This window comes from Eubalaena glacialis, chromosome 6 (assembly GCF_028564815.1).
Source record: "Eubalaena glacialis isolate mEubGla1 chromosome 6, mEubGla1.1.hap2.+ XY, whole genome shotgun sequence".
NCBI classification, from domain to species: domain Eukaryota; kingdom Metazoa; phylum Chordata; class Mammalia; order Artiodactyla; family Balaenidae; genus Eubalaena; species Eubalaena glacialis.
Genome location: NC_083721.1, coordinates 71918268 through 71940434, shown reverse-complemented (window position 1 = coordinate 71940434; position 22167 = coordinate 71918268). Strand labels below are relative to the sequence as shown.

General features: G+C 35.1%; 1 protein-coding gene across 4 annotated transcripts in view; it reads left to right on the top strand.

Moving 5' to 3' along the window:
- Nucleotides 1–22167, top strand: part of ZNF148 (zinc finger protein 148) — a 125261-nt gene that overhangs the window by 81839 nt on the left and 21255 nt on the right. For all 4 annotated transcript variants that reach the window (XM_061193188.1, XM_061193187.1, XM_061193185.1 and 1 more), the window contains 2 exons: nt 3055–3178; nt 4392–4475. In XM_061193188.1, coding sequence (XP_061049171.1) covers nt 3055–3178; nt 4392–4475 — 208 coding nt within the window. The remainder of the gene's footprint in view (nt 1–3054; nt 3179–4391; nt 4476–22167) is intronic.

The following is a 22167-nucleotide window of genomic DNA, read 5'->3' as shown; positions in this document are numbered from 1 at the left end:
AATTGAGGAGTTCCATTTGGTATTGAAATACTCTACTGAAAAATTCTGTTTTAAATTTATGAAACAGTTAAGAAAAAAAATCAAGTATGCTGAGTATTGTTTAGACTATTACTAATTTCTTTACTCTTGATGAAGCCCGGTTGCTTGATCTTTATAATGTACCATATTTCTCCAAAAGCAGCAGTGACAGGAGTCAAGACAAATCATGTGGAGATATTATAGCAGGCACCTTAGGGTTTAAACTTGGAAATTTCAAATTCTTCAGTTGTAATGGTGTTCATATGTTGAGGGGAAAAAGAAAAGCAAAAATATTTTATGGTACTAGTAGCAAGTAAGCCTGCTAATCTCAGGCAAATCCACTTACCTGGTAGATCACATTTTACTAAAAGATCTGGAAAGGATGTGAACAGGAAAAGAAGCCAAGTCTATACCAAGGAAGATAATTTTACCTGTGTTAATGAGCCATTTCTGTTCCACCAAGGAACTTTGTTCTTTACATACCCATTTCACTATGGTACTACTTAGTGAATTTGCAGAAAGTTTTACGAAGAATAGAGTGGTAAGCTGTGAGGATGTTTGGTATGGGTAGTAGGCAGCCATAGCAACAGACATTTATAGAGTTTCACTATGATACCGTTTGGATACTGGGGTTATAGTGGTGAATAAAACAGACAAAATCTGTCGGTTATATTTAAAACAGATTATAAATTGGAAGAGCCACTGGTGTTCTTCTGAGGCAAGATAATTTTCTTTTATATCGATACAAAGATGTGTGTTACCCCGGCCTAAGAAAAGAAAAAAATTAATATAAAATTAAATACAAAATGTCCAACAATTTGATTTTTGTGTCATTGAACTTATAAATATGCTAGATTTTTCAGTCTGCTTATTCACAAGTCAGTGTTTGCTGTTTCATCCATAAAACCCACCTTGAATTAAGGCTTGAGTCCACAGTGAAAGGCAGCATTACCTCCAGTGCCAGGAAACAATGACCTAGAACTCCTTAACTCTTCATAAAAGGGCTTTGTACAGTCAAGGATTACATCCGTTTCACATTAAGTAACTTGGGCCGGATTTGTTCCTTACAAAGCCTTTCCTTGCAGTTGCTATGCCACAGAAAGCTATTGAGTTGCCATGTTTTTGGCACTTGGATCTTCTTATTTGTTATCAACATATGCGAAAAAATACCTGATGCTATCTTGTTTTTATTCTGTTTCATATAAAATGTTTAACATCTTTTTGTTACTTATTTTATGTTAGAAATATTTTGAATCACGTTTTAAAAGATTTTGTGGTTTTTTTGTTCATGTGTTTTACACATTGTTAACTTGAATATTATTTTGTGACTTGGAGCGGTTGAAAAAATTTTAGACTGACTGACCAGAGATGAAACTTTCTGTTCTCACTGACTCTTCAGGAAGCTGTGACACCCACTTGCATTCTCCTGCCAAATGTTTCCCTCTGTGACTTTGGTACATAGACTTTGAAGCATTGTTGACCACATTGGCAGTTAGCCCAGAACCCACATGCCCTGTATAATTTGCATAATAAATACCATTGATTTACATACAGTATAGGCTGAATTGTCTTCCTGAATTTAAAGTAAAAAAAATTTTTTTTTTTAATTAAAGCCCTTTTTACTTACTCCCTCTTTCTAGGTTTTGGGAAGGGGGTCATAGCTGTGTATTTACAGGCCCTAATCAGTTTCCACAGGACTTTGTATTTTTTAAGATGTTTGCTAGATTTCTCTACCCTGTGTGGTACACAGTTTCTTGGCTCCCACTCTGTATGCCCCCACCTCCAATACTGTTTCCCTCTCACTTGCCATATTCCTCCTGATCTTACCTCCTAATTTTCTCTGCTTCTTATCTTCACATCATATTTTGTCATCTTTCTTCTCTCCTCAATAATGAAAAAAGGGATTATTTGTTATTTTCACTCTGCCACGTGTCTGGTGAGAGAGGCAGTTTAAATGTTGCATGTTGGACAAATGGTTGATAAACTGGAATACATGAAGCCCAAAGGTGAGCTTCTCTCTGGCACTGTCCAGACCTGGCCCAAGATATTCTCGACCACAAGAAGCACAGACAGATGAAGTTGATGTCTTTGTCATCTGTCTTCCTTCCCCATACCCACTCTCATTTATTAAAGAATATGCTTAACAATAGTTTAGTAGTCCTAGAATAACCTTAAAGGTCCTAAACTGAACCAGACTCAAAATTCAGTTCTAGGATGACTTAAAAACTTAGTTTTCTTTTTTTCTTCTTTAAGAAAAAAGAAAAAGGAAAACGTAATAGGTAAGCGTTTGTATGGTTCAGAAAAATGTTTTAAGTATGTACAGTGTAAAACCTTCCTCTTGCCATATCTCCTATATGCCAAGTTCCCCAGCCATGACAACCAAGGTTATATACATTTTATGTATATGCTTCTCAAATAGTTTTTATGCATATGCAAACAAATATATATTGCTGTATGTACTATCTTGTATACAAAATTAGCAAAATTATATACTAGATTCTGGATCTTGCTTTTTTTCTTACTTAAGAATAAATCCTCGAGCTCTTTCTATGTAAGTATATAAAGAGCTTTCTCGTTTTATTTTACAGCCACATGATATTAAATTGTATTCATTTTCCATGATTTATTTAACCAGTGCTATTTGATTGATATTTACACCATGTCTAAAACAAGACTTTTGTCCTGCATATGTGATATTTTGAAATTGAGAATAAAGCTATACTCACCCTAGCAGAGAACACTTAGGGACTCTACTAGACATCAGGTTTGGAGAGGAGGGGGCAGAGTGCTGAGATCTTACCTAACCAGCTTCCAAGGTTTTATTAGTGATTTTTACCCATACTGAGTCACATTGTACTTTCTTAAAATGAATGGTAACATTATTCTAATAGCCCTCTCAAGATTATTTAGGAAAAAATATTTCATAATTTCTGGTGACCATTGTTTGCATTAAAAGGCATTATCTGTTTTATAAATTAGTATTACGTTTTAAAAATTTCTTTCTTTTGTTTCGCCTTTTTTTTTTTTTTAAACCAGATCCTTACAATAAATGAGGATGGATCACTTGGTTTGAAAACCCCTAAATCTCACGTTTGTGAGCACTGCAATGCTGCCTTTAGAACGAACTATCACTTACAGAGACATGTCTTCATTCATACAGGTATTTCTTGAATTAAAGTGGGCTTATGGCCATTAAAATTATTATCTTTGCTATTTTCATCTTCTTGTAAATGTCATTCATTTCTAAGACTTTAGGTAACCTGGCATTTCAAATCAGAGAATTCATAGACCAGGATGTAAGAAGGAAAGCAGGAAAAACTTTAAATGAGAAAACAATTAGCATGGATGTGCAAAATTAGTCTTAATTGGATATTTATCTGGCTTAGTGTGTTCTTTTTAGCTAGAGAAACAGTTAAAGAATGAAGTATTAAAAGCCTGTCAACATTTATTTTTCTATGTAAGATGTCCAGATGGAGTTTGAAATATGAATTTGGGAATCAAATATAAAAAATAAGAACACGAAGTTGTGGAGATCAGAACTAAAGACTGATCACAGATCTTTGGGGAAAGATTACTAGACATGTACGTTGTTGAGTTAAGGGGTGGGGAGGGAGACAGAGTAATAAGGTAGATTTGATGAACTGATAAAATACAGTGTCCCAGAAGCCAAAAGAGGAGAGAATTCCAAGGAGGGTACGATCAACCATAGCACAACCTTCTGAGACGATAGAGAGAGACAGAGAGCTGAGAACAAACCGTTAGAATAAATAGCAGGGAGATCATGAGTAGCTTTTCAGAAAGCAGAGCATAAGGGTTAAAGGACAAGTGGGTGGTGAAGAATTTGAGACATAGGGTAGACTACTGAAAGGAAAGGCTCCAACAGAGAGGGAACGTTTGAAGAGACAGGATTATTTTTTTTTAAAGGGGATGTTTAGAAAGTTCTGAAGGTTCTGGAGAAAATAAGTGAAAGGGCATAAAGTGGTGGTTAGCCAGGGAGAACAAGGTGGGTGGATCTTCCTCCAGATAAAAAGAAGAGATGTTTAAGACACACTTGGTAACCTGTAGAGTCCTTTCTAGCCTTGTGATTTTTAAATTCTATTTTAAATTGCTTTATTTATTTACTTCTTTTTCCCTTGAAAGATATAAATGAGATTTAATCTCATTTTTGTGAGGTTGTGAGAATGTGAATTTTTAAATCTTGGGGAGGAAATTGAGAGGAAATAAAATTCTGTTAATGAATAGTATAAAAACTTTGTGTGGATAATTTGGAATTTCCAGAATTTGGGCTTCTAAGATTTCTCTTTCCTCAAAAATAGTAACTATAAACTGTGTTTTATCCAGTAACTAATTTGTGGATGTGAAATTATTTTAAGGTGAAAAACCATTTCAATGTAGTCAATGTGACATGCGTTTCATACAGAAGTACCTGCTACAGAGACATGAGAAGATTCATACTGGTGAGTGTTGCCTCCCTTACTAGGGTCGTTAAAATTACCATTTCAAATATAGGGAAGAATTTTTAATAAGGAGCAACAACTTGTTGCAACTTTTGTCAATTTTGTTTCTTAAGAGTATTTATCACAGCTTATCTTTTTTCTTCCTTCAGTAAATCAATGTTAACTGTTAAGACTTGGCTTAACGTCTGAGCCTAATAAATTACTTTGAAATAGAGTTTCATAATAGCTTAAAATATGTTTAAAGTGACAAATGGAAAGAAGTTTTTGTGAAATAGCTGTTTCCTTAGATGTTTAACAAGTTTAGAGTAGGTAAAATTATCATTTGCAGTAATTAGCCAGGGGGATGAAGCAAAGTGCCTGAGTCCTAAAATAGCGATACCACTTTTTTCCCCTTACAGTTTCATGTATATAGCTTACTATATCAAGAGAGTTATAATCTTATAAATTGTAAACTTCCAGTTTTTCAGTCAAGTTGTTAAGGATTTAGAAACAAATATTTTGGAAGATCACTATAAAGGAACCCATACCTTTAAAAGTTGAGCCTCATTTTAGAGCAAACATTTATTTGCATTTATTCTTTTTTTTTTGACGAACGTAAAACCAAGTTTTATATGTAACCTTGATTTAGTAAACTGTTGACTTTTGACATCTCTTAAGCATGATGAAAAGTGTTTCTTTAGAATTTATTTCCAGTATTTTGCCTTTTTGTGATGGAATAAAAGAGTTGGTAAATTTGTATAACTTTGGTTCTTACATTTAAATAGAATTGAAAATGATGGTGATAATGTATGAATATTGAATATATTAAGGTTCTTCATATACCTCTATATTAAGTAGTCAAGCAAGTACCTGCCCAGTGTTGTTATTTAGATGTGTTCTCATGGTACCTGCAGTACCTGTGAAAGGGGATCCTTGGACAGTTTGTCATATAGAAGAAGCAAGCTTTTCTGCCTAATAACTTTCCTTAGCTTTATTGGCCCCTAACAAACATGAACATGGCTAGTCTCCTAAATAAAACTTCAGCTGTGCAGCACATCTGTATGCTTTGATGTTCTACTTTTCAAAGATCATTATGCACACCACCCATTTCAGTTTCTTAAGTAAACATTTTTCACCATTTCTAGATGGGAGAATACAAGGCACTTGGGAGGAAGAACAACGGTATTGATCTTTTTAAGTCCTGTTACTCCTTTTTTTTTTTTTAATATTCTATTTTTTTTTTTTTGGCTGTGTTGGGTCTTAGCTGTGGCATGCGGGATCTTCGCTGAGGCACGTGACCTCTTCCTTTTGGCACACAGGCTTCTTTCTAGTTGTGGCATGAGCGCTTAGTTGCCCCGTGGCACGTGGGATCTTAGTTCCCTGATCAGGGATCGAACCCGCATCCCCTGCATTGGAAGGTGGATTCTTTACCACTGGACCACCAGGGAAGTCCCAACTTTATTGATTTTTTTGTGACTTATAGGTAAATTTAAAGTTTATACAATAATAAAACCCATTCAGATAATGATAAATGAAAACGGTTAAATGTTTTGTATTTTTGTTTGTTTGTTTTGTTTTGTTTTGTATGTTTTTAATACCTGTTAGATTTTGATGATTTAATCACTCATTCAACAAAAATTTACTGAGCTGGCAGTATTTTTCATGTACCAGAAGTAGATAATAAAAGGCAGTTTCCTTGGAGTTTACCTTTTTAAAAAAAATTTTTATTGGAGTATAGTTGATTTACAATGTTGTGTTAGTTTCAGGTGTACAACAAAGTGAATCAGTTATACATATACATTTATCCACTCTTTTTTTAGATTCTTTTCCCATATAGGCCATTACAAAGTACTGAGTAGAGTTCCCTGTGCTATACAGTAGGTTTTTATTAGTTATCTTTTTTATATATAGTAGTGTGTTTATGTCAATCCTAGTCTCCCAATTTATCCACCGCCCCCCCCCCAAAATCCCCTGGTAACCATAAGTTTGTTTTCTACATCTGTGACTCTACTTCTGTTTTGTAAATAAGTTCATTTGTACCCCTCTTTTTAGATTGCACATATAAGCAATATCATATGATATTTGTCTTTCTGTGTCTGACTTACTTCACTCAGTATGACAGTCTCTAGGTCCATCCATGTTGGTGCAAATGGCATTATTTTGTTCTTTTTTATGGCTGAGTAATATTCCATTGTATGTATGTACCACATCTTCTTTATCCATTCCTCTGTTGATGGACATTTAGGTTTCTTCCATGACCTGGCTATTGTAAATAGTGCTGCAGTGAACATAGGGGTGCATGTATCTTTTCGAACTATGATTTTTCTCTGGGTATGCACCTAGTAGTGGGATTGCTGGGTCTTATGGTAGTTCTATTTTCAGTTTTTTAAGGAACCTCCATGCTGTTCTCCGTAGGGGCTACACCAATTTACATTCCCACCAACAGTGTAGGAGGGTTCCCTTTTCTCCACACCCTCGCCAGCATTTATTGTTTGTAGATTTTTGATGACGACCATTGTGACTGGTGTGAGGTGGTACCTCATTGTAGTTTTGATGTGCATTTCTCTAATAATTAGTGATGTTGGAATTTACATTTTAATGGGAGAGATACACATATAAACAAGCCGAGTGTAGTAAGTGTTGTAGAGTTTTATACAAAATGCTGTTGTACCCTGAAGAAGAGCCAGATGTGCAGTCTTTTGAAGACTACATAGTGAAGGCAACAGAGAAAAACTGTGGGAGGCTCAGTTGAGGGGAGGGGGGAGACAGAGAAAGAAAGAACGTGTATCTGAGTCTGAAAAAAGATTTTCAGAACAATACTTAACTTATTGTGCTCTGCTGTTTTCTATTCAGTTCTAGTAGTAAATTCTTCTTTACAGTGCTGGTCACAATTTTGTAATATCAGTTTGGAAAAATAATTGTGCTAGGCCATGGGGTATCTTGGATTTCAACAGGTTATATTGGGTAGGTAATGTTTATTGAGAATTTACTAAAACCGGATGTTGTGCTAAATGTTTTGTTAAATGTCTCATTTAGTCCTCATTAATCTTGAAAGGGAGGCGCTATTACTATCCCCATTTTTTAGATGAAGAAGCAGTAGGACGCACACAGAAGTTAAGAAACTTACCGAAATTTGTATAATCTAGTATATGGTGGAGCCAAGATTCCAGCTCAAGTCTCTGCGACTCCAGACCACACAATGTGAAATCACTAACTATGAAGAATGGGACTAGAAGCAGAACAATATCGTTTGCCTTTTTGAGTTTTTCTTGCTCTACCAGTAAGCCAGTTACAGCTTAGCCTTCCTTGGGGGTTTAGTAACATCTAAAAGGGGTGGAAGCAAAGGCTGGAGTTCTCATGTTATGGAGAAGATAGGGAATTGAGAGGAATCAGGGCAAACCAGTCACTATGGTTCCTTAACAGAGAAGTTTCTTTTGAAGAGAAATGTAGTTTTGCTTCATTGTCCCCAGCCCCTCACCTCCCAGATGGAACTGATATAAAGGAAATAGATTTTCCTTCTTTACTTCATTGTTCTTGATTCTTTTTATAGACTCTTTCTGAAGATAGTAAGATATTTTTGTCTTATCAAGTTACTTATAAGCTGTACTGAGCTGGGGATATATATTTAGAACCACGTATACATTCTCCATCATTTATTATTTTGTCCTTTTGTCTTTCTTTCATGTTTTAAATGGCTTTTATTTTTGGAGGGGAATAGTGCCCTAAAATTTGCCCATGTCAAGGCTTTCTCTCTCTGTAGGCTCTTCGTTTAGAAGAATGCATTGAAATAGTTATGGCAGTAAAAATGTTTTGCATATGTTGTTTATCCATTTTTCTTTTCTTTTTTTCTTTTTTTTTTAGGCAGAACAATATATTTTTTTAATGTTTATTTTTTATTTATTTATTTTTCTTATTAGTCATCCATTTTATACACATCAGTATATACATGTCACTCCCAAACTCCCAATTCATCATACCACCACCCCCACGCCCCCGCCCCCGCCGCTTTCCCCCCTTAGTGTCCATATGTTTTTTTCTCTACCTCTGTATCTCAATTTCTGCTCGGCAAACCAGTTCATCTGTACCATTTTTCTAGGTTCCACATATATGCGTTAATATACGATATTTGTTTTTCTCTTTCTGACTTACTTCACTCTGTATGACAGTCTCGATCCATCCACATCTCTACAGATGACCCAATTTCGTTCCTTTTTATGGCTGAGTAACATTCCATTGTATATATGTACCACATCTTCTTTATCCATTCCTCTGTCGATGGACATTTAGGTTGCTTCCATGACCTGGCTATTATAAATAGTGCTGCAGTGAACATTGAGGTGCATGTGTCTTTTTGAATTATGGTTTTCTCAGGGTATATGCCCAGTAGTGGGATTGCTGGGTCATATGGTAATTCTATTTTTAGTTCTTTAGGGAACCTCCATACTGTTCTCCATAGTGGCTGTATCAACTTACATTCCCACCAACAGTGCAAGAGGGTTCCCTTTTCTCCACACCCTCTCCAGCATTTGTTGTTTGTAGATTTTCTGATGATGCCCCTTCTAGCTGGTGTGAGGTGATACCTCATTGTAGTTTTGATTTGCATTTCTCTAATAATTAGTGATATTGAGCAGCTTTTCATGTGCTTCTTGGCCATCTGTTTGTCTTCTTTGGAGAAATGTCTATTTAGGTCTTCTGCCCATTTTTGGATTGGGTTGTTTGTTTTTTTAATATTGAGCTGCATGAGCTGTTTATATATTTTGGAGATTAATCCTTTGTCCGATGATTCATTTGCAAATATTTTCTCCCATTCTGAGGGTGGTCTTTACAGCTTGTTTATGGTTTCCTTCGCTGTGCAAAAGCTTTTAAGTTTCATTAGGTCCCATTTGTTTATTTTTGTTTTTATTTCCATTACTCTAGGAGGTGGATCAAAAAAGATCTTGCTGTGATTTATGTCAAAGAGTGTTCTTCCTATGTTTTTCTCTAAGAGTTTTATAGTGTCCGGTCTTACATTTAGGTCTCTAATCCATTTTGAGTTTATTTTTGTGTATGGTGTTAGGGAGTGTTCTAATTTCATTCTTTTACATGTAGCTGTCCAGTTTTCCCAGCACCACTTATTGAACAGACTGTCTTTTCTCCATTGTATATCCTTGCCTCCTTTGTCATAGATTAGTTGACCACAGGAGCGTGGGTTTATCTCTGGGCTTTCTATCCTGTTCCATTGATCTATATTTTTGTTTTTGTGCCAGTACCATATTGTCTTGATTACTATAGCTTTGTAGTATAGTCTGAAGTCAGGGAGTCTGATTCCTCCAGCTCCGCTTTTTTCCCCTCAAGATTGCTTTGGCTATTCGGGGTCTTTTGTGTCTCCATACAAATTTTAAGACTTTTTGTTCTAGTTCTGTAAAAAATGCCATTGGTAATTTGATAGGGATTGCATTGAATCTGTAGATTGCTCTGGGTAGTATAGTCATTTTCACAATATTGATTCTTCCAATCCAAGAACATGGTATATCTGTCCATCTGTTTGTATCATCTTTAATTTCTTTCATCAGTGTCTTATAGTTTTCTGCATACAGGTCTTTTGTCTCCCTAGGTAGGTATATTCCTAGGTATTTTATTCTTTTTGTTGCAGTGGTAAATGGGAGTGTTTCCTTAATTTCTCTTACAGATTTTTCATCATTATTGTATGCGAATGCAAGAGATTTCTATGCATTAATTTTGTATCCTGCAACTTTACCAAATTCATTGATTAGCTCTAGTAGTTTCCTGGTGGCATCTTTAGGATTCTCTATGTATAGTATCATGTCATCTGCAAACAGTGACAGTTTTACTTCTTCTTTTCCAATTTGTATTCCTTTTATTTCTTTTTCTTCTCTGATTGCCATGGCTAGGACTTCCAAAACTATGTTGAATAATAGTGGTGAGAGTGGACATCCTTGTCTTGTTCCTGATCTTAGAGGAAATGCTTTCAGTTTTTCACCATTGAGAATGATGTTTGCTGTGGGTTTGTCATATATGGCCTTTATTATGTTGAGGTAGGTTCCCTCCATGCCCACTTTCTGGAGAGTTTTTATCATAAATGGGTGTTGAATTTTGTCAAAAGCTTTTTCTGCATCTATTGAGATGATCATATGGTTTTTATTCTTCAGTTTGTTAATATGATGTGTCACATTGGCTGATTTGCATATATTGAAGAATCCTTGCACCCCTGGAATAAATCCCCCTTGATCATGGTGTATGATCCTTTTAATGTGTTTTTGGATTCTGTTTGCTAGTATTTTGTTGAGGATCTTTGCATCTATATTCATCAGTGATATTGGTCTGTCATTTTCTTTTTTTGTAGTATCTTTGTCTGGTTTTGGTATCAGGGTGATGGTGGCCTCATAGAATGAGTTTGGGAGTGTTCCTTCCTCTGTAATTTTTTGGAAGAGTTTGAGAAGGATGGGTGTTAGCTCTGCTCTAAATGTTTGATAGAATTCACCTGTGAAGCCATCTGGTCCTGGACTTTTGTTTGTTGGAAGATTTTTAATCACAGTTTCAATTTCATTACTTGTGATTGGTCTGTTCATATTTTCTATTTCTTCCTGGTTCAGTCTTGGAAGGTTATACCTTTCTAAGAATTTGTCCGTTTCTTCCAGGTTGTCCATTTTATTGGCATAAAGTTGCTTATAGTAGTCTCTTAGGATGCTTTGTATTTCTGTGGTGTCTGTTGTAACGTCTCCTTTTTCATTTCTAATTTTATTGATTTGAGTCCTCTCCCTCTTTTTCTTGATGAGTCTGGCTAAAGGTTTATCAATTTTGTTTATCTTCTCAAAGAAGCAGCTTTTAGTTTTATTGATCTTTGCTATTGTTTTCTTTGTTTCTGTTTCATTTATTTCTGATCTGATCTTTATGATTTCTTTCCTTCTGCTAACTTTGGGTTTTGTTTGCTCTTCTTACTCTAGTTCCTTTAGGTGTAAGGTTAGATTGTTTATTTGAGATGTTTCTTGTTTCTTGAGGTAGGCTTGTATTGCTATAAACTTCCCTCTTAGAACTGCTTTTGCTGCATCCCATAGGTTTTGGATCATCATGTTTTCATTGTCATTTGTCTCTAGGTATTTTTTGATTTCCTCTTTGATTTCTTCAGTGATCTCTTGGATATTTAGTATTGTTTAGCCTCCATGTGTTTGTGTATTTTACGTTATTTTCCCTGTAATTGATTTCTAATTTCATAGCGTTGTGGTCAGAAAAGATGCTTGATATGATTTCAATTTTCTTAAATGTAGTGAGGCTTGATTTGTGCCCCAAGATGTGATCTATCATGGAGAATGTTCCATGCACACTTCCGAAGAAAGTGTAATCTGCTGTTTTGAGATGGAATGTCCTATAAATATCAATTAAATCTATCTGGTCTATTGTGTCATTTAAAGCTTGTGTTTCCTTATTAATTTTCTGTGTGGATGATCTGTCCATTGGTGTAAGTGAGGTGTTAAAGTCCCCCACTATTATTGTGTCACTGTCGATTTCCTCTTTTAGAGCTGTTAGCAGTTGCCTTATGTATTGAGGTGCTCCTGTGTTGGGTGCATATATATTTATAATTGTTATATCTTCTTCTTGGATTGATCCCTTGATCATTACATAGCGTCCTTCCTTTTCTCTTGTAACATTCTTTATTTTAAAGTCTATTTTATCTGATATGAGTATTGCTACTCCAGCTTTCTTTGGATTTCCATTTGCATGGAATATCTTTTTCCATCCCCTCACTTTCAGTCTGTATGTGTCCCTAGGTCTGAAGTGGGTCCCTTGTAGACAGCATATTGTATCCTTTCAGCAAGGCTGTGTCTTTTGGTTGGAGCATTTAATCCATTCACGTTTAAGGTAATTATCGATATGTATGTCCCTATTACCATTTTCTTAAGTGTTTTGGGTTCGTTTTTGTAGGTCCTTTTCTTCTCTTGTGTTTCCCACTTAGAGAGGTTCCTTCAGCATTTGTTGTAGAGCTGGTTTGGTGGTGCTGAGTTCTCTTAGCTTTTGCTTATCTGTAAAGCTTTTGATTTCTCCATTGAATCTGAATGAGATCCTTGCCAGGTAGAGTAATCTTGGTTGTAGTTTCTTCCCTTTCTTCACTTTAAGTATATCATGCCACTCCCTTCTGGCTTGTAGAGTTTCTGCTGAGAATTCAGCTGTTAACCGTATGGGAGTTCCCTTGTATGTTATTTGTCGTTTTTCCCTTGCTGCTTTCAATAAGTTTTCTTTGCCTTTAATTTTTGCCAATTTGATTACTATGTGTCTCGGCATGTTTCTCCTTGGGTTTATCCTGTATGGGACTCTCTGTGCTTCCTGGACTTGGGTGGCTATTTCCTTTCCCATGTTAGGGAAGTTTTCAACTATAATCTCTTCAAATATTTTCTCGGGTCCTTTCTCTCACTCTTCTCCTTCTGGGACCCCTATAATGCGAATGTTGTTGCATCTAATGTTGTCCCAGAGGTCTCTTAGGCTGTCTTCATTTCTTTTCATTCTTTTTTCTTTATTCTGTTGTGCAGCAGTGAATTCTACCATTCTGTCTTCCAGGTCACTTATCCGTTCTTCTGCTTCAGTTATTCTGCTATTGATTCCTTCTAGTGTAGTTTTCATTTCAGTTATTGTATTGTTCATCTCTGTTTGTTTGTTCTTTAATTCTTCTAGGTCTTTGTTAAACATTTCTTGCATCTTCTCGATCTTTGCCTCCATTCTTTTTCCAAGGTCCTGGATCATCTTCACTATCATTATTCTGAATTCTTTTTCTGGAAGATTGCCTATCTCCATTTCATTTAGTTGTTTTTCTGGGGTTTTATGTTGTTCCTTCCTCTGGTACATAGCCCTCTGCCTTTTCATCTTGTCTATCTTTCTGTGAATGTGGTTTTTGATCCCTATACATTTTTAAATTGTCAAGAAAGTAATAAGTCACCTATCAACTGAACCTCAAAGGTTGTTTGGTGAGAAGAACTACCAGTTCTTACAGGCTCTGTTTTCCTTATAGCCTCCCTCATCCTTTTGGGTCTCATTATACTGTCACCTTCAGTCTCCCAGCCCCCAAACCTATTGTCTTTTCCATTTGAAACATGGTTAAAAATCATTATCTGCTTGGCTGCTCTTGTTACCAGTAAAGAAATCTTATGTGGCTTTTAAAAACCAGGAACCTAGCTTGATTTGGTTTTCAAATCAATAAATTTTAAACTCAGCCTGGACAGGTTATTACTTAATTGCTTGGGCTAGCCTATGAAATACCATTTTAGGGGAGAGTACCAAGGCTGATCCCTGAACTTCTGGTTAAAGCTTTGTTCCTTTAGCCTAAGGCACTGAAACTGTCAAAATGCAGATATCCTTGAGACTGCTATTTTTGGCAATTATGGGAGATTTATATCTTTTGTGAATGTATTATAGATCCTTTACTTAGAGTATGTTTTGGGGATATGGGAGAGAAGGTGAGGACTTGAAGCCAGGCTTGCAGATAATCCTAATTGATCATTTTGGTTATGGTCAGAATTACTGGTAAGGTATACAGCTAAGGTTGAACATTTGTCACTGGCAGATTTACTATGTGATCAGGTACCTTTATCTAAGGTGCCTTTTCTTAGCATTTTTTAATGCGTATGTAAAATAAATGTTAGAATGACATATCTCCAGTTGCATGTTCTTTTCTAGTCATTTTGTCACCACTTTAAGGAAATGGCATCTTATTGCCATGGGTAGGGTGTGTTGGTTTGAGGAGTAAAGTACTTAAGTACAGTTTTCAGTATTTTAATTTTATATTAATTTTCTGAATTCCTTTAAATAGTAAGCCACAGAATACTTATTCTAATATTCTGACTGTTATAGCAAATTACGGCTTTTTTTTTTATAGTTGTAGCATGTAGCACTTTTCATAATCTGTTTTTTATTTCATTAGTAAAAATGTTGCAAAATTATTTCCATATATAGGTAAGTTTTTATAAAATGATTTTCTTCCCCAAAATAAAAGGGATTTTGAAAATAAACCAAATCATTCAGAATTATACATATTCATTAGGTTTCTTTTCCCACAAAGTTCTTTTTTAAGGCTTTAGTTCTTGAATATACACAATTCTGTAGATACAAATGTAGCAAGAAACACTGGAAAATCTGTCTTCTAAGTTAGCATTCTTCATGCCTGAAAACATGCATTGATCTTCTTTTCCTCTTGACTATGACTTTTATTCACAACCATAAATAGCTGAAAAACAGCATTATTATGTTCTTTTTAAACCAGTTGGTCTAGTGAGGTGGAGTCAGAGAGAATGTTGATTCACCCCTGACTAGGTTTGTTCAGCACTTTGTATTTCCTTCAGTATGGTTCAGTTATTGACAAAAATTAGTTTACCTCTCATTATTTTGAAGCCCTAACTTAGAGTTTATTAGCCATAATGGAGAAGTCTTATTAAAAGAAAATGTTACAGACCTAGTTAAACTCTCTTTGTGGAGATGAAGGAACTGTTGGGCTACTGCAGTATGAGCTCCTGGCGTTCTGATTGCTGAAGCCAGACAGCACTGACGTGGGCAGAGCTTGCCAAGAAAGATTAAGCAGGGAAGTACAGATTGCTGTGACTGACATTCTCCAGTTTAACAAAGCTTCCAGAAGCCAGATTTTTTTTTTTCTTTGCAAAACTGTTAATAATTCACATTAAAAGATATGATAATATAAAACACATATAAAAAGTTTGACTATTTAACAAAACATCCCAGAAAAGATATAAAAGAAATCATACACATACATATATACATACCTATATATAAAACTATACTGTAACTTTTAAAAAACATTTTGTTTCGGGGGATAAGAGAAGTCATCCAGAAAAGTAACTCCATTTAAACATTATACTTTAGAACTGAAATATAAAGAATCAGAGTCTTTAAAATGAAAATTGCATAGTTTTCAATTAATTGTAGGTATTTTGTGTGTGTGAGTATCCCTCCCCCTCAAATCCGTATACAGTGTTGTTAGTTTATAACGTCTATAGTTAAAAGAAGAATGTTTACCATTTGTTTTGACAAGTTTCTAGTTTAACAAATTGGGAATCTCTTGAAGTGGTCTCATTCTTATTTAGGATCAACATGTGAATCACGCGACTCACAGTTTGACAAACTATACAAGTAGTACAGACAACCTGTGCTTTAGGGGTTCAGATAAAATAGACCAGTGAGGAGTCAGATTGGTGGCCCTGTGAGTTAGATTTAGTTCATGTGTTACATGGGAGTCAAGTGTCATCACAGGAACTATAGAGCAGAAGCATGATGGAAGCCAGGACCAGGAAAAAAATCTGGGGTGTACTGAAGTTGGGAATCTTTGGGGAAGGATAGGTAGACAGATACACATATAGTTCAGAAACACACAGAGCAGCAAGTTAAAGATCAGGCAGACAAGAAGCCATTAGGATCATTGCAGGTGCTGGATAACAGGAGAAGCAGTATGTCAGATTTGCTAGTTAAAAAGCACCAGGAGGAGGAAGGTTCTTCAGGATAGTTAAAAAGCTAGAAATTCCTAAAAGTCATCATTATCATAAACCTAATAATACTGTCAGATAGATTTATTGAGTACCTGTTCTCTGCCAAGCACTGTATTAAACACAGTACATAAATTATCTCACTTTATCATCACAGCAGTACCCTCTGTGAAGAGGGTACTATTACTCCTTTTTTTAAACAGATAAGGAAACTGAGGGTCAAAATGATTAAGTAATCTGCCCCAATGTACACAGATGGTTAATGACATAATTTAGGTGTTCAAAGTTCATGCCCTTAACCACTATGCTATTGAAAGAGTAGATCAGGCACCAGGAACATTTTTAGTTGACAAAAAATTTGGTTTTAAACATGGAGGTTTTTATTTTGTTCAGGTAAGAGCAGAGCCACTCCTGGACCTAGACTTACGGCTTGCAGGCAGTTGGTATGTCTGAATGAGATGAAGTCTATGGATGGAGGAGTAAGAGGAAATTCCACCTGATGTGGAATGAACAAAGGCAAGATGAACAACATGTAAATGACCATTCTGAGTAGAGCAGAAAGGGGTGGGTAGAGTGGGAATGAGGAGGTAAGACTAGAAAGCTTGATTTTAGAATTATACTGTCAAACCTTGATGCCGAATGAGGGGGTGTCAAATTTATCTTGTAAGCATTATTAAAAAACTGCATTTTAACTGCCATGTTGCAGGAATATTATTGTTTTGTGAAGAAAACTAGAAATTTGGCAAATGGTGTTACTTTTTTGTTAAGTATGTATAACTAATAAGAAAAATTTTAGCTTATACACATAATTGCACATTTATTAATCAAGTTTACTTTCAGGTATTAAAAAATCTTTTAAACAAATAAAACAACATTGTTAAGCTTCATGGAATATATTATTACTTCATTTTCACCAAGTTTATCAGAAATAGGCAAAACTTGGAAACCACTGAATATTACAGTGAAACAAAGAAGATTAAGTTTTCTGGACTTCAGAGCCTCTTCTTTGAGCAGTATAGGATGAACTAATTTTCAGAAAAAGAGCTGAAGAGGGACTCCCAAAATTTGATTTCACACATAGAACTTTCTGATTTTTTAAATGTTACTTCTGACAGCAGTTTCTCATTTTTGATGTTTTGGTTTTTCTTTTTTTAACCGTTTTCAATTACTTTAGAAAATATGGTTAGTCTAGAATGATGTAAGTTTCTCTACTCTTTCCCTTGTTAGTTTGCCTTCCCTTAATGTGGCTTTTTCCCTGCTTCCTCCCCACCCCCCAAATTATTTTACATTCTGCAGAAGATGAAGCTTTAAGACAGTTGAGTCTAGATCTGATGTTTTGTTTTACAAATCCTTTGGCACCATATTCTTTTGGAAAAATACTCAGTTACTTCCTTGAAGTCATTCCTTGAAGTCATACACCTTCAGGATTCTCCAACATTGAACCTGGCTTTTTGACAACAACTACTACTTATTATTCCAGAGCCCAGTTGAGTGAATGACCAACATTCTTGCCTTTCAGATCTTGAATTCATTAAGTTTCAGATGTCTGGATTGGCTGACAACACATTTTAAAAATTTGTTGATAAAGTTTTTCATTTCACTGACTGACTTTGAATGACACTTTAGGCTCAGAATTCATATATTTTATTTGGGCCTTTGGTGGAAGAGTGGCTGACAAAATGTACTGTCTGATTTGGACTCAGGCATGGTAAAGAAATTGGATTTAAAATATTTAGGGCAACCTAAATTTACTTTTCAAGGTCATTCATTTTAATTTTTCTGGATACTTTTAAGATCTTTAGATGTTGTTATCTCTGAAGAGTTTCTGTTTTAAAAAAAAAGCCTAAAGTGTTGTCATCATTTTCAACCCCAATTTGAATTTGTTGAAAACACCTTGACATTCTTTGAAAGCAGCCACAATAACAGCTTCTGCATATTTTGTAATTTGTTTTGCTCTTCTGTAGATCTTTTGGAGAGAGTCTAACTTCTTGATACTGTTGCGAAGCAAATGGAGGTCATAGGATTGATATCCTAAGGCAGTACTAGGTACTTTCCTATCCAGCTTTATCTCCCAGGGCTGCTTTTATGTTGTTTGCATTATTAGTCATTGATGCAAGTACTTCTTGCTCTTTATTTCCTGTAGAAGTCTGAGTTGTCTCCTCTCCATAGCTATGTTAAAAAGCTGATAGACAAATTAAGTTTATTGTTCAACCCCCCCCTCCCCCCATATATTTTCACCCCTCTGTAAATTCTTTACAGGGCTTAATTTGTTCTTCTTTACCTACATTTCATTATCTATTTTGACTTTGCCTTTCTAAGGGTGTTTAAAGAATTACTGCTTTCAGTGTTCATTTTTAATTATTCCAGAAAATATATTCAGTCAACTCTTAATTTCCTTAGGGAATTGACCAGATTGACAAATGCAGTTGTGAAAAAATAAAATGATTACCAACACAAAAAGAGCAGCATATTTATTGCTGTTGTTTGAATAACATAGTGTTCTGTGTTGTGCTTACATAATAAACACTCTTCATCCTTAAAAATCAATCGGATATGTTCTTGCCTACTTCATCTAGCTTTTAGTTCTTTATACTTGTATAGAGGGGAGGGACATGGAGTCTGATCAGCTGAAACTCTAGAGTCTTGAGAAGGTCTAACCTTATTCCTATAGAAAAATATCCCTGTTATTAAGATACTTTATTTTTTTATATGAGAATTGGGGGAAATGAACAGTAGACTCATGGGAACCTGGAACTGAAAGATCATTTTAAAATGTTAGGATTCAGTGACAAATGCAAGGGTTTTCCCTTATGCGGAAGCCGTGGACATAAATATGAGGGACTGGCCAGGAGACATTTGAGGGGCTGTGATTAAGGGGATGAGATGCTAAGCAAGGTGGAGAAGAGAATGATTGTACAGTGAGTGGTAGAGACTACCTTACCAAAAGTATTGCTTGATGCTCTGCTTGATCACTGAGACTTCTAGATTATTATTTAGTAGGAGAATTTGCTCAGTGACTAACTAATATTACCTAGGCTTTTTATGATATTAAGAAAAAGGTTGCAGCCAAGAAATAGACAACTATAACAGGCTCTTTTAGCAGAATAATAGCATTTTGGGTCATTTCTTCCCTTGTATGTGGTATTTTCTATTTCTAAGCTATTGGCATTTGCATTGTTTTTATGTCTTGGATGAAAGTTCTTGAATAGTAAATATGTCCCTGAATATTGTGTATAAACTTAAAGTTTGCATTAAATCATTAACTGTACTGAATTGAGTTGAAGCTACTGCTCTGTAACAGTCCTGATTTATTTGCTTAGCAGTGTTTGGGTTTTAGATTAATTAATTAGCTATTAAATTTTTTTCCACTGCAGGAAATTAACTTCTGAAACAAATCCCAATCTTTCTTTTTCTCCTTCATTGAAAGAATTGCTTTTATAATGAGATAATGAGGGTCTGAACTTACAAACAAGACATTGAGACTAGAAATCGAATGAAATGGCTATGAAAGACATTTCAAGGGAAGAATAAATATAGATGAAATTTAATAACAATTTAAATGGAAGGAACTAAAGGAGCAAAGCTAATACAGGGTAGTGATTTTAAGCTTTTATTGTGGAACCCTGGTTTTCAAACGAAATCCTACATGAAGCAACATCAGTCGTCAATTAAAAAACAAGACAGATGATTTCAAGTGGTTTCCTTGGCTCTTGATAAGTTGACAGATGTTACCAATACTACTTAGTTGTTATTTATTCAAGGAGACAATGCCAAATTTGAAGTGACTGAAGAATTAGCCTCTGTGGAACAACTATAGGCAATATTTTCAAAATGGAATTACATACACTTTAAATGGTTGAATTGTATGGTATGTGAATTAGATCTCAATAAAGCTTTTTGTTTTTAAATGAATACATGAGAAAACATTATTTCAGTATAAATGTGACGTGGACTACACTAAGATGTGTTGCAGCTGATGGTGGCAGAAATACATGTGGAGCAGAAAAAAGTTTAGTTGGCCTAATTTACGAAGCTTGAGAAAATGTAAAGCATTTAAAGCTTATGGCTATTCATTGTATGACATGAGCAGAATTTTGTGGAAGACATTTGAATATATTATGTGTCATTGAACCAAGTAGGGTCAACAGCAAACTTCATTTGCGCTGGCGGACTTAACCATGAATTTCTTTCTTATATAGAAACTGAATATCCTGACTTATTCTACTATACAGCAGTTTAATATCTTAAAATTGGTAAAGTTTTATTGGGAGTTTTTGAGTGTAGAGCCAAGGTTAAAATTTTTTTGAATGAGAACAACCACTCTCAACCACTGTTATTTGAATACTGAAGAATGGCTTTGGAAAATTAGCTTTTGCTGAAGACTTGAAAATGTTTCTTATTAAATTCATCCTAATATTACAAGGGGAAAACGGTACTTACAGTGACACTTCTACTGTGGCAAAGTCGTTTTGACAACTGTTAGTGTTGAATCACAAAATGCTGCTTTATACACTTTCCATTGTTGTTACAAGTTTCAAGAGGCACAATCTCTATTCCCACACAAATATGGGGCAGATCATTTTCCAAGTTCAGACCACACTTTGATCAGTTTTTGGACCTTGATGCAAGTGCAAAGGAAATTTCCATATTTCAAAATTCATTAAATTGTTAACTTCACCTAATCTTCATTCGGAAGTAATTAATCTGTAATGTTATGGTGTGTTAAAAGGCACATATCAAGAAAAGAATCTAATAGAATTCTATAAATCCCTTCCAACTGATAAATAGTTCTTAAAATTATATTTTCATGGATATCAGTACCTATCTTTGTGACAAAACAATTTCAAAGGTAGAATACTTGTAAAATCTCATTGCAGATTAGCATTAGCAGATAAACATTTGCAATTGACTTTGATGACAGGGAATACTAACTTTGAATCCCAATTCAGCAAAATGCTACCACCTCCTTTAAAAAATAATTCCAGTCTTCTCATTAGTACATCTGTATGGTGAAAAATTGTATTCTATTATCATCATCATTATCATCAGTATTATTATCATTATATTTTGAATTTCACCAATAAAATATTGGGTTGGCCAAAAAGTTGGTTTGAGCTTTTTTCCATGACATGTTGCGGAAAAATCCGAACGAACTTTTTGGCCAACCCAGTATATGGAAGTTTTTTTCTCTCGTCGTACGAGTATGTAGACAATATCCTTGATTGTACCTCTCTGCCCTTTTAGAACAAGTTTGCCGATCTCTGTAAAAGTTTATTCCTTGAACGTCCTACTCAGACTTCTGCTTTGTTGGTGATCTTGTCATTCATTCTTCCTCACTCTTGGACAAGTGGTTACTAAACTTCAGTCTCCTCATGATTTCAGTGTTTCATTTTCCAAGCATACTTCCTGCTCATGCCTTCTAGTACTTAGGTTTCAACAATCTTTTGTCTCCACTAGCGCCTTCAGTCCAGTGATTCTACCTCCTTTTCACTATTCCTGTTTTCCTCATATCTTCATTACTTTTCTTACCCAGTGTAAATTCTGTCATCATTTATTGTAATCACTCCCTTGCTTACACTCAGACCTCTTGCGCTCTCTTGTATATAGTATTCACTTGGCTTAAGTTACGACTTTGGGAAATTTATTAGTTTTTAAATTATTATTTTTGTAGAGTTCAATAGGTTGATCTTTTATTTGTTCTTCCCGTTTTATTAATTGACATGCAGTACTGTGTAAGTTTAAGGTGTACAGCTTAATGATTTGACTTACATACATCATGAAATGATTATGACAATGTTTAGTGAACATCTGTCATCTCATATAGACACAAAATAAAAGGAAAAGAAAAAAATTATTTTTTCCTTGTGATAAGAACTTTTAGGATTTACTCTCTTAGCAACTTTCATATATAACATACAGCAGTGTTAATTATATAAATCGTGTTGTCTATTATATCCCTAGTACTTATAACTGAAGGTTCTACCTTTTCACCACCTTCATCACCATATAAAGATACTACATTATTATTGCGTATTTTCCCTACATAATACATTTCATCCCTATGACTCATCTAATTTTGTAACTGGAGGTTTGTACCTGTTAATTTACATCACGTTTTTAACCCATCCCCCACCCCCTACCCTGGCAGCCACCTCTTTGTTCTCTGTGTCTGTGACTGTTTCTGTTGGTTATGTTTGTTCATTTGTTTTGTTTTGTAGATTCCACGTATAAGTGAA